Source organism: Eurosta solidaginis, chromosome 2 (assembly GCF_040869045.1).
Source record: "Eurosta solidaginis isolate ZX-2024a chromosome 2, ASM4086904v1, whole genome shotgun sequence".
Classification (NCBI taxonomy): domain Eukaryota; kingdom Metazoa; phylum Arthropoda; class Insecta; order Diptera; family Tephritidae; genus Eurosta; species Eurosta solidaginis.
The window spans coordinates 189274777-189288813 of record NC_090320.1 but is presented as its reverse complement, the minus strand read 5'-3'; the positions used below and the strand labels follow the sequence as shown (position 1 = coordinate 189288813).

The 14037-nt window shown below is 40.8% G+C and overlaps 1 protein-coding gene across 10 annotated transcripts in view; it reads left to right on the top strand.

Moving 5' to 3' along the window:
• The window catches only part of LOC137240400 (DNA-binding protein D-ETS-6-like), a 113253-nt gene that overhangs the window by 70584 nt on the left and 28632 nt on the right, over positions 1-14037 (top strand). For all 10 annotated transcript variants that reach the window (XM_067766620.1, XM_067766616.1, XM_067766617.1 and 7 more), the window contains exon 3: positions 11625-11862. In XM_067766620.1, coding sequence (XP_067622721.1) covers positions 11625-11862 — 238 coding nt within the window. The remainder of the gene's footprint in view (positions 1-11624; positions 11863-14037) is intronic.

The window sequence follows — 14037 nt, the reverse complement described above, 5'->3', positions numbered from 1 at the left end:
CCTACTTGTAGACCTGTACTATGAAATATATTACGGTCTGTTATATTTTTGTTATGAAAAAAGCATCATAATAAAAAAATAAAAATGTGAGAGCAGTGAGAATTTTAAATTTTTTTAAACGTCATTTCGGCTCTCACCGGTTTTACCTTGTAAAATTTATACCATGTTTAAAACTGTTACCTGAGTAAACGACTACGCCGGAGTAAAAATTTCGCAGTATATTTTTTCTTCCTTTCTGAAGGCGGGCAACCAACTAACATCAAATTGATTTGGGGCTTGGCAAACTTTTCGATTGTGTTTTTGCCATGATTTTCCTCAGGAAAACGTGTAGGATGATCAATTAAAACTCCCATTAACACACCACATTCTATCTCCCCGGATATTTATCGCGAAAAAATATTATTATTATTTTCGGTTTCAAGACCGGGGCAGATTGCTGTAGGAACGATAATGGCGACCTGATAACTGACGTACAGAGTATGGGGGAACACGAACCCGATACCCCGATCGCTTATGATGAAAAACACTCGCCGGCATGCAACTATGGCGAAGAGAGAATGCAATATCACGCCGGACTGTTCAAACATGGAGGCGAAGAGTTGTTATTAGATAAAGAAGCAAAAAAATTGGGTCTTGCAGTAAATGTGGATAAGACGAAGTACTTGCTGTCATCGTGGCCTTTGTAGCCACGTCACTGTTGACGGATATAAATAGAAATGTCGACGGGGAGTATCGAGGACGTATAATGATGAGCTATATGAGCTTTTCGCAGATATGACGATAGTGCAGCGAATAAAAACAGAAAGCTTCGCTAGCTAGGTCATGTTATGGGGACGAAAACGCTCCTGCAGTTTGTAAACAGAGGAAAGGGGCGACCTTCGCTGAGCTGGGCAAGACAGTTGGAGGAAGATTTGACCTCGCTTGGTGCTTCCAAATTGGCGACTGTTATCGCAAAACAGGGTTAGCTGACTTCACTGACTTAACGTACTTCATTTTTATATAAAACCTTAAGAAGTGCTGGATGTTGAATTTTGGCAGGTTTTATAGATCGCGCTCGGACACGTTTTTTGCTTACATTTGACTCCTTCTATTTCCATTCCGTACGAAAAAAGTACAAAAACTATGAGTAAAATGTGAACAAACATGTCTTAAAACACGAACAATGAATTCACGTCATTTCATCCAATCGTCACTTGTAAACAGTCAGCTTTTCATACGTATGCAATGAAAACTTCGACCAAAAGATAAGGGAGTATGTAAATACTATTTAATTTCAATTCGACCCAAATAAACATTTTAGATAAAAAATGTAATAGGAGGTAAGAGCGGAGCAAAATACTCCGATTGGATTAAAGTCTGAACACTGCGTCAGCAACGAAACATGTTGTCAAAAGCGTGACGTAACTACGAGAAGGAGGATGGAGCCGTGTGTAGAAGTCCACGAAAGTGGGGAAAGCTTCTGACCGCCATTCACCTGGGAATAGCCAGAGCGATTCTTTTGCATACGGTTCAAGCAGCTCACTACTGCCGGTCGCCTGCGGCCAAGTATCCTCTGGGTAGCTAATGTGAGAAGGCGACAACCTGGCTAGGCCACTCTGACATAATCGGTTTAAGGGCTAGCCAGGGGAGATCTCATCGGCACCGTCTGTACACCTCTAGGTGCGGCTGCAAGCGGGCGTCTGTCTTGGAGCAAGCGGCTCGCTATATAAACGTGCAAGTAATATTTTCACCCCCGCTGAGCGGGTTGTGCGCTGGGCTTGGGACCCGCCACGTAAAACCATACTCCAATATAACAACAAGCCTCGGATAAATACACTATCTATTGATGACGACCATGGAAAACGTTTGAAGGACAATGAATTGATGGCATGCACCTGGAACGTCCGCTCCCTGAATGGGATTGGTGCAGATACCCGGCTGGTTGATGTCCTCGTCAAAGCAAAATCTGACATCACCGCCATCGAAATGCGTTGTGACGAAACAAGGAAGAAAGAAGATCAAAAATTGTCACATCTATTGGAGTGGCCATACGAATAATCGCAGTTTCGGCGTCGGATTCGTGGTGGGAGACTTTGTAGCCAAGTTCTGGCGTTCACGCCTGTGGACGACCATCTCGCCGCTATCCGAATAAAAGCAAAATTTTTTAATATATCATTCATCTGCGCCCATGCGCCGACAGAGGAGAAAGACGATGAGGTGAAAGACACTTTTTATGAAAAATTAGAACGCACGTACGAGCGCTGCCCCCATCATGATATAAAAGTCGTGCTTAGCGACTTTAACGCCAGGGTGGGCAACGAAGGTGTTTTTGGCCCTACAGTCGGAAAGTTCAGCCTACACCATGAAACTTCTCCTAACGGACTGAGGCTGATTGACTTTGCCGGTGCTCGAAACATGGTCATATCCAGCACGAGGTTCATGCATAAGAAGATACATCAAGCTACATGGCTGTCTCCTGATCGAAATACTCGCAATCAGATCGATCACGTTGTGATAGACGAACGCCATGCCTCCAGTGTTTTAGATGTGGGCACGATCCGAGTACCTAACATCGACTCGGATCATTATCTCGTTGCAGCCAAAATACGCACCCGCCTTAACGCGGCTAAAACCAAGGAACAAAAAACACAAGGAAAGCTAGACGTCGAAAAGCTTCAATCACAACAGACTGCCAATGATTTCGCAACTCGACTCTCACACCTGCTCTCTCAGAACACAACTCATCCTGAAGGAATACAGGAGCAGTGGGAGCATATCTCCAAAGCACTTCGTACTGCCGCCGAGGAAAAAATTGGTTACCGGCGGCCACGAAAAAAGAACTGGTACGTTGAAGAATGCCGCGTTGCAACCGAAAGAAAGGACGCTGCTTACAGGGCTACGTTAAAAGCGAACGAGACAAGAGGAGTGTGTGAATGCTATCGTGAGTTGAAAAGGGAAGCGAGACGCCTTTTCAGGGAGAAAAAAGCAGAAACAGAAAGGCGCGAGTGCGAGGAGCTTGAGCTGCTAGCTACCAGGAATAACGCCCGAAAATTTTACCAAAATATACGGCGACAGACGGAAGGTTTTAAGACCGGGGCAAACTCCTGTAGGAACGAAAATGGCGACCTTGTAACCTATGTCCACAGTGTGCTTAGTTTATGGAGGGAATACTTCTCTGCTCTCCTAAATGGAGGCAGCAATTCACCGCGCAGAGATGAAGAACCCGATCCCGCAATCGATGATGACGGAGTATATGTCCCCCCGTCCGATTATGACGAAGTTAGAATGGCAATAACCAGATTGAAAAACAACAACGCCGTGGGCGCTGATGGATTGCCTGCGGAGCTATTCAAGTACGGCGGTGAGGAGTTGGTAAGGCGCATGCAGCAGCTTCTTAGCAAAATATGGGCGGACGAGTGCATGCCCGGCGGCTGGAATCTAAGTGTTCTTTTCCCAGTCCACAATAAGGAGGATACTGCAAAATGCACCAACTATCGTGGAATCAGCCTTCTTAATATCGCATATAAGGTCATTTAAAGTGTATTGTGCGAAAGATTGAAGCTTCAGACCTGGTAAATCTACCATCGACCAGATTTTGACAATGCGCCAAATCTTGGAAAAAACCCGTGACAGCCATAATTTCGAAATAGTAAAAGACTTCGTTTATTTGGGAACCAGCGTCAACACTAGCAACAACATCAGCACTGAAATCCACCGAAGGATCAATCTTGCCAATAAATGCTACTTTGGACTAGGTAGGCAATTGAAAAGTAAAGTCCTCTCTCGGCGAACGAAAATCATACTCTACAAGTCACTTATCGTACCCGTCCTGCTATATGGTACAGAAGCATGGACCATGACAACAGCAGATGAAACGGCTTTGGGAGTGTTCGATAGAAAAGTTCTTCGAAAGATTTATGGACCTCTACGCGTTGGCGATGGCGAGTACCGACGAAGATTTAATGATGAGCTGTACGAGCTATACATCAACATAGTCCAGCGAATTAAAACGCAGCGGCTGCGCTGGCTAGGCCATGTTATGCGAATGAAAGATGATGCTCCGGCCAAGAAAGTGTTTCTATCGGAACCAGCCTATGGAAGCAGAGGTAGAGGGCGGCCCCCACTCCGTTGGAAGGACCAGGTGGAAAACGATTTAAACTCCCTTGGTGTGACCAATTGGCGCCGGTTGGCGGAGCGAATGAGCGACTGGCGCGCCTTGTTGGACGGCCATAACCGTTTAGACGGTTAAGCGCCAATTAAGTAAGTAAGTAAGTAACTACGAGAAAATGTATCTCACAGCTAACTATGATTTTTTCACTCTCTCATTTTTTAATGCGGGATCTGTCTATTGGTTCATTTATACAAACCATTTTCAAAAACTTTGCGAAAAAATACAAAAATTCGGGAAGTGTTTAAAAATATGCATGCGATATTTGAATGTTTACTACTATTTTCGTGCTCGGATGCGTGCGTATAGTAATCGCGGTAATGTTCTAGGACCGCGGCCGAGCGCTAAAAATATAGCTAAAAATTCAAACGTGGTACCTAGAAAAGCGTTTTGGCCCCAGGATCTAGAATCCGGGGGCGTAACTCTGATATCTGTGATACTTCTCAAGATATCCCCAAAAAACCGAAAAATGACCCCGGGTCCATTCGAAACCGGGGGTCGGATGCATAGTTTTCCTGCCCGGAACACCTTTCCACATAGGCGGCCTTAGGCCGCGCTTTAAAAAAATAACCCTTAGCCGGTCCAACACCGGTACATGCAGAAAAACTATCCCTCGATGGAAATACACGTCTAATGTCATAAACGGACGGTAGCTCCCTGTTATAAGATGTGCGCACGATTCGATGACCTAACAGCAACTCGGATCAGTATCCCGTTGCAGTCAAAATACGCACCAAAACTGGTTACTAGCCATCACGGAAAAACAGCTGCTCTGATGAAGCATGCTGCGTTTTAGCCGATTGAAAAGAGGCAACGTAAACTATGGTCGGACAAGTGCACGTCTGAAGATTCGAATCTAAGTGTTATTTTGCTCAGTTTACAAGAAGGAGGATCCTGCAAACTGAGCCGACCATCGCGGAGTCACCCCTCTTAGTATCACATTAAAGGTCCTGACAAGTGTATTGTGCGAATGATTGAAGCCTGCCGTGAATCAACTGATTCGACCTTGTCAGTGCTGCTTCAGACCTTTTAAATCTACCATCGACCAGATTTTCACTATGCTGCAAATATTGGCGAAACCCCGCGAAAAAAAGAATTGGCATACATCACCTTAGTCGACTTTAAAGCCGCGCGCGACATCATGAAAAGGAGCTGCCTATATGCCGCTCTGTCGAAAATGGTTTCCCCGCAAAACTTATTCGACTTGTGCTAAATGATGTTGAGCGACACCATCAGCTGAGCCGATTGGGAAGGACCCCTCCAAACCTTTCGGAACTGAACGAGGTGTCAGGCAGGGTGACCCTATATCGTGCGATTTCTTTAGGTTAATGCTGGAGAAAATAATACAAGCTGCAGATCTTACCGCTCTGTACAATATTCGATAATAACGGGGAGTTACTGGCGTACGCTGACGACATTGATATCAGCGGCCACGCTTCCCACGGCAGCCGGTTGTATGTACCGGAGCGGTTCGGTATCTTTCCCGATCAAAGGCTGTCATTTAAGTGGAACCCCATTTAATTTGTTGCGTCCCTCCCACAAATTGTCATCCTCCCAACAGATCCTTGCAGCGGGATTGGTCCATGCTCTCCTGTTCTGGAAAAATATTGAACCCAATCCCGGTCCAGGAAAATTGTTTTGCTACGTGTGCCGGAAACGAATCTTTGAAGGACGCCCTCTACCTATTTCCGCACCAGCCAGTGTGTCAAGTGCAAACGATGGTTGCATCGAACGAGGGGCTGGGCTTATTGTTCACGCCCCAGGGCGTCCCGTAGTCTGCTCCTAAACCCCTTCTTTCCGGCACCAGCACGAGTAGGTCAGAGACACAAACTCTTAGTCCCTAACACCCTGTGCATCGTTTGCCGGCATAGACTATGTACGTTTACGACATCCGCCCAATGCAGTTCCTGCCTAGGACGATGCCTATTTACTACATGTTCTGTGTTCAGCGACAACGTAGCCCCGGGCGCTATTCACAGGGGCGCCAAATGTTCCGCAAAGCAGAACTTCCTGGATAATTTGTATTTTTATTATAACTAATTTCTGGAAAATATTGATTTCTGAAAAAAATTGTCCATTCTAAACAAGTAAGGAAGGCTAAGTTCGGGTGTAACCGAACATTACATACTCAGCTGCCAAATTACAGCTTGCAAAACTTTTAAATTGCCTTCTTTTAAAAGCGGGCGGTGCCACGCCTATTGTTCAAAATTTTACTAATTTTCTATTCTGCGTCATAAGGTCAACCCACCTACCAAGTTCCGTCGCTTTATCCGCCTTTGGTAATGAATTATCGCACTTTTTCGGTTTTTCGAAATTTTCGATATCGAAAAAGTGGGCGTGGTTATAGTCCGATTTCGTTCATTTTATATACCGATCTGAGATGAGTGCCCAGGAACTTACACACCAAATTTCATTGAGATACCTCAAAATTTACTCAAGTTATCGTGTTTGCGGACAGACGGACGGGCGGACGGACATGGCTAAATGAATTTCTTTTTTCGCTCAGATCATTTTGATATATATATATAGCTCAATTAGTTTATGCCGTTACGGGGTACCGTTATGCGAACAAAATTAATATACTCTGTGAGCTCTGCTCAGCTAAGTAGGATTGATCGTGTGCAGCTCAGATTACAAGATCCGGGAAATACGTACAAGAATTACCCGACTAAATGACCTTAATTTTATATTTGGATTTCTCTTAGACGTTGGAAATTTGTTAAACAAGGATAATAACGACTTAGAAAGAAATTGTAAGAACTTTAGTGAATTTTATAATACAGATTTCGATGGAACAGAACTTTTTATCGAAATATGTGACTGCAAAATATTACTTCGCAGTAGAAAAGAAATTGAACCTAAAACTCCGTTAGAATTACTTCTTTTATGATCAGGTATGGAGAAGATGTATTTCCCAACTTGCGAGTGGCGCTTCAAATGCTCTTGACTATCTCAGTATCAATTGCTAGCTGCGAAGGTTCATTCAGCAAATTAAAACTGATTTTGACATATTTGCGATCAACGATGGGGCAAGCTCGCCTAAGTGACCTAACATTATTAAGTGTGGAAAAAGAAAAGTTTGAAATAATAAATTTTGATGATATCTCCTCAAAGTCAAGCAAAATTTGCACATAGATATTAGTTTTACTAATGCATTATAATCATATTATTATTAAGTATGTATTTGAGTCTACTTATAGATCATATCTTCAGCCCATGATAAAAATATAGGAAGGCGAAATCATTCTCTCTTCTCGGCGGCCATAATGGTTTTTTGATTTTTCAAAAGATTGTAAAATCTATCTCAAAAACTTTGTGGAAATGCCAAACCAAAGGATACAAACAAAAATTTTAGCATATTTGACTTTTACAAATGACCGATAAAAAATGAAAATAAAATAGAAGAAAATTTGAAATGAATTTTTTTTTAATTTGTACGATTGTGGTCATAATTTGCTCATACCAGCATCCAGCTTACTTCCATCATTAGAGATGTTGCAGGTGTTCGTAGCTGGACGATTCACCTAGTCCAACGGGGGGATATTAATTTTTGGAGGTTGAATTTTTCGGACACCTTTTCCCCCACTTTGGCGTTATGTGGGACATCCCGATTTTGTTTTGATGACATACAGGGAGCAGCGCACATATACATTTTCCTATTTATCGTCGACAGAACTAGGCGGCGTAGTCTTTTTCCCGTTCGTCCATGCATGGTTCTTACTTTTGTTGTACAAATCCCTCGCCTGGGTTAATAGGCTAGAACACTCAAGAAACTAGAGACGAATAGATAATTTGTGCTATACACCAGGCTGGGGCCATACATAGTAGAGGTTTACGCCGATCACTTTATCGGCGGCGGCGGCGTAGGCTCTGTTATATACCGGTGGCGGCGGCGTGGGTGGCGCGCCGGCATACGCCGGTGTTCTTACTTTTCTTTATTTTTCTATTTGAAAAAATTATATTTAGGAAAGGTTTTGTTTGTATGTATTTAAGGATATCAACGTTTTGGCCATTTCGGAAAGATCCTGGGTTTTTGCCTCAAAATCTCGCAGATCGTTCAAGAATTTTCAGGAGTAGCTCCTTGCGGAAGAATTTTCCCTCGTTCACTTACTCCAGAGAGGCTTCGAAATTAACCCGGTCTTTGGAATTGGTACTGCTGCGTCTGCTGAAAAGAAATAGAGATACATAAAATGGTCACACTTTTGCCTTTATATCTCGCGCAAAGCGTAGTTTCACTTGGGGTTAACTCCTAATAATCGTCGCGAACACAATTTCTTTAAATCATTTGTGGCTCCTTGGAGGTCACGCACAAAGGCGGCTTACGGTTGCTATTAATGGTCTATTAATACTCATGACTCTCGTGGAACAGGGCGCCTCCAGTTTTTTCGGCGGTTTTACCGACCACCAGGCCCTACCACGCCTCCTGCCCTCACACCATATGCCAGCACAGAAGCTATAGGACTGCGACTTCGGACTCATACCTTCGTTGATGTCACTTTCCTAGACGCTATAGGTATAGCTCCGAAGACTTTCTAACGGATGTTTTTGTCGCGCTATGCTACCGAGATACACCAGAGAAACACCTTGAAACGTTAGGGAGTGACTATTCGGCCAAGGATGTCGCCCTCGAAATTATAAGCAGTCTAAGTGGATGTCATTGCGTAACTCATGGGTGAGAATCGTATAATCGTCGGCGCATCTACATAATTAAAATTTTACAAGGACCCTGGATACAATTTTTAAAATGTAGACCAAAGTTTGCAGACGTTTGTGTTCACAACATTGATTTCAATAGTCTTCGTTAAATCAAAACGATATTTAAGAATGAAAGTCGACCGATTTTAAGTTGAAAGATGTTAACTGCTATTTTCCGGCCTTTTTGATATAAGAGCTCATTATGGATGACCGCATAGCTTCAGTCTTCAAACTAGTTCGACTGTTCACTACGTTAGGGTAGTAGCACACACGGTCATTAGTTCGACTGTCTTCGGAAAGCTTTTGCTTCGCCACTTTGAGTGTTCTTCTTGCGAAGGACAAAGCCTCACCTGTTAAATATATGTGCCTACGTATTCACATTTGTAAAAGGAGCCGTAACGTGTAGGTGATATTTAAACTTGGTTGATGAGCTATAATCAATGTGATTCACTCCAAGGAACTAGTTTTGGATAGGGCCGCCAACTTTAGTAAATGTTAAACCGGGAGACTTTGGTGTTGAAGGATGAAGTGTGAAAATCAAAATTAACATTTCAGACGCTATTGTATAGTTTCGCAAATAAACAACTGATGTTTTCATGTTAGCCTAAGTGATTTTTCAAACCCTTCTCATACGTAAATATATCTCCAACTTAAGTATGAGGTAAGAAACAGGATTAAGGATAAAGGATTTTGCATCACTGACTTCGCTTCTTCTTTCAGCCAATCGCAATATAAACTTTTTAAAAAAATCGCCAATTTTGGGTTATTTGCTTTTTTTAACAACTTTTTACAATTTGAAAACATGTTGGCATCGGGTCATTTTATTTGAATTCATTGTTCATTATTCATTTTTTGAAAAAAAAAAAAAATATGCAAAGTGAGAATATATATTTATCATTTAACTTTTCTTTTAGTGTTTTATTTTAATAACTTGCTGAATTGGGTGATGCAAAGTCCGTCTTAAGCTGACATCGAAAGCACCCCTTTTTTTAAATAACTTTTAAACAGTTAGAAAGAGTTAAATTTCGCAAGTAGTTTCTTATAACTGGCAGTGATGCGCATCCGTTGATACCACTTTAGCTCATATCCGACCAATTTTCGACATGAACAATAAATGGCCTAAACAGTCTTAAACGAGTAGAAAATATAGTAACGCGCCGGACGCCGCCGCCGCCGCTCCGATATTTTTGACATTCGGCGGCGGCGTGACAAAAACGACAAAAATCGGCGGCGTATATCTCTAATACATAGAGATCGAAGTTGGGGCAGAGTAACGCGCAGTTCTTTCGGAAGTGTGCATTCTTCTTCCGCGATGTCTGCAAAGGCGGGAGCCTGACTTTGAAGGAAATCACAGACTCTGCGTTCGGATTTCTCTGGATCATACTACACCAGATCACGTCATAGGGCTTATGCATATGTCTTCTTTTCTGCCTTGGAGGCGCAACTACATCAATCAATTGTCTTTTGGTATGCCTCGGTGCTCAGACGTCTTAAGAAGATATTCCGTGGCATTTCTAAGTGGGAAATTTGGCAGCCCTGCAACTTTCTCCGTTGCAGCGACTTGAGGATTTTTATGCACGTTTGTCCATTGTAGGCAATTTCGGATGCATTTGTATTGAAGCAGATACTGTTTTCGAACGTTACAAGCAAAAGTTGTTGGGGTTCCACAGTAGTAACGTTATGCCATCGAAGTGGCTGTCCAGTAGTTGTGTAATGTGCAGGGTCCACGTCGTGAACAATGTGGCCGTATGTACATTAAATCAGTGCCAAGTCCTGTGATGTGAAAAATTTGAAGATATAAATGTTTATTTTGCAGCATAGTTTCATTTGTTGATTCCAGTCTCCATTCGCAGAGCCATGAAGCTGCCGGACAAAACTAAGTTCCTCCTCTAAGCCTTTCAAGCCGCCGGGGAATGAAGCTTCCTCTGTTGTTGTCCTTCAGCAACGAGGGCAATGTTTCCCATATTTCAGGATGAGGGTGCCAGGGTTATGATGACTTTCCCACCGTTCTGATGGCTTTCCACCAAAATGATTACACTCCAACGATTAAGAATTCGGGGTTCTCATAAAAAAGTTTGAGCTTAACGCAAAAATATTTAATATAGTAAAATAAAAATGTAATGTTTGTTTATGTTAACAAAATCAAAATAAAAAAAGAAAATATGAGAGCCGTGAAAATTTCAAAATTTGCTTCTCACCGGTTTTACCTTCTAATATTTGTATCATTCTTCAGCCTACGACTTCATTGGTTTATTAATTATTTATTATTATAAAAAAAAAATTTTTCCCGGCCGCAAGAAAACCTCACTACGCCACTGGCTTCTGGGGAGGCAACTCTCTTCATGTTGCTCTAAACGTCTCAAGGGCTAGCCAGTACTATTTAAAAGAACGCTATTCTGAGAAAAAGTGTTTTTTGCTGTGAAACAAATTTTTAAAGTGTGATTTTTAGAAGCATCGTTCCTATAAAATCTGTCGCTAAATATTTTTACATTATTGATCCCTTTGCTATTTAATCATATCTCTGGACGATTGGCCTGCAAAAATGTTTGGGACCGTATACCGTCAGTCCCGAATTTTCTTATTATTAGTCCCCAGATACTCGACCGCATCTTCATAATATTGTTCAAAGGCGATATTCCTCTTATTTGTATTTAAAATTGCGCTACAACTAAGTCGGGAATTCCAAATAATAATTACCTACCTATCTACCTAAATATATTTATGTTTAAACTATTTATATGCATATTATGTATTAGTATATTATTTTTGCATTTATCAACAGATCCTTACCAGCTACTTAATGCAGCATCTCATCGATTGGTTGCGCAGGGCTCGGGCCAAATCCAATTGTGGCAATTTCTACTTGAACTGCTCGCCGATTCGTCAAATGCGAGTTGCATAACATGGGAGGGCACCAATGGCGAATTCAAACTTATTGACCCCGATGAGGTTGCTAAGCGATGGGGAGAACGAAAAGCAAAACCCAATATGAACTACGATAAACTCAGTCGAGCTTTAAGGTAAGCATGTGTAAGCGAGAAGGTTGTATCTGAGCTTTTGTTAGCATTATGGTGCGCAAACGCTAAGATCACGGTTGCCACTTTGGACTTTTAGGAAACAATTTGGCCCTTTTTTCGTGTTTGCTCCAATAGTCTATTTTTTTAAGAATTGATCCCTTTTAGTATTGAAGTACAAACGATACATGAAGAAACAAATTAAATATAATTTTGAATGTTAAAAAATATTGGTGGCATGTTAGAAAAATTACATCGTAGAAATATTTCGTAAATAGAGGAAATTGGGGTGGGGTGTCATATGGGTTGGTAAACTGCGTACTTTCTAAACTATGCACACCTGTACAAGAATCTCTACGTTAATAGATTAGTAACGGTTGAAAACTGATACTGCAAGACAGGGATCGCCCAAAACTTGTTATGGAAGCGTGACCACACCCACTTTGAAACAAAATTCATATCCAAAAATAAAAAAAATGGCGACGGACCTAGTAAAAAGTACACTGTAAAAAAATTTAAATGAGCCAAATCGGACCACAAATACGAGTTTTTTGAATATCTCGATTCTTGCGGCACCTAGCGGGAATTTTTTTCATAAAGCGACTCCTATTTCTGTGTGTAACATATGTTCCAACAAATACGATTTTTGCGCCACCTGGCGGCGATTTTTTTCATAAGTCGCTTTCTATTCATTTATGTATTATGTGCTCCAAATATGAACCAAATCGGACCACAAATACGATTTTTTGAAATATTTCGATCCATGCGCCACCTGTCGGAGTTTTTTTCTTATTATTTCATTGTCATCGAGTTCTGAACTATATTCCAAGTTTCAAGCTTGTAGCTTATCGGGAAGTTACTTAAATTTCGATTACAAAATTCTCTTCCCTACACAGAGTCAAGATAAATAAAGCCGTTTAAAAAAACACGGCTATTATTTATTATATTCTATTAGATAAATGAGTGATAATCTTAATTTATCTTCTCCGGATTATAATGGTGAAACAAAGCATGCATGTACTCCATCTTTTCACTAATTTGTATATTCCACATTCAGTTTTTAAGTTCAAGTGAGACGAAATTAATTTTTGTCAGTGCATGTCTATTCTTCATTTTATTTTCTAAAAAAAAAAATAGCGACAACCAATCAGCGAGCAGAAATGGCGCTGTACAGTTAGTTGACTTTTCATGGTTTTAGAGAAATATTTCTCGAAATACTTAAAAAATGCAATCTTGTTTTTGTATATGGTGCACTATGCTTGAATCAATTGAATTGCGTCATCTTTTACCAGGTTGCTCGATAAAATGTTGAGTGGTAGCAAAAAAAAAAAGATATCCATGTCACAATACCCTAACTTTAGTAGTTAAATCATTACATAAAACAAAAGTAATTAAACTCAGATCTTCGAAAAACTAGCATTTGCATTTAGTTACAGTTTTATGTTATAACCTGGGACGTGACACGGTTTTGAACGGGGAAAACGCTTTTTATTACTTCCTTTATATCGTTTGATATTTTTCCGCCAATTTCCATACAAAATTGGAGAACATTGCAATCCATTTTCGAGTAACTTCCTTGAGAGTTTGAGTCTTGAAACTTGGAAGACACATCGAAACTCGATGACGATAACAGGAGGAAACAAACTTCACGATCTTGGAAATTTTGTTTTGGAGTTTTAAAGAACTTTTCCATAACTCCGAGATTTGAAACTTTGAACGAAGACTTGAGTTTTTTTAGCTTGTCATAATAAGGATAAGAGCGTTTGAGTATATGGGACAGGGATTGGTTACTTAGAGACAGGGCCGTAGAGGGAAAATCCGGGCCCGGGACTAAACAATTTACGGACCCCCTATAAAAAATCCACTAATACATTTGATTAATTTGAATTAATGACGTCTTATTCATGAATCATTATTGATGGATTACATCAAAAAAAATTTTTGCCACATCAACTAAATGATTTTTGGACTAAGAGCTGAAAAAAAAAATTAACACAATATTTTAATTTTTACTATTTATACTATTTTATTGTAACGCAGAAATAAAATACTCTTTTAACAGCTACATATTGTTTCAAATAACCTTTTCTAGTTATATGGTAACATTTTAAAACATTTCTGATAAATCTAATGATGATTATAAATTTTAATTAATCAATATAGAAGGTTCGGATATCAAAG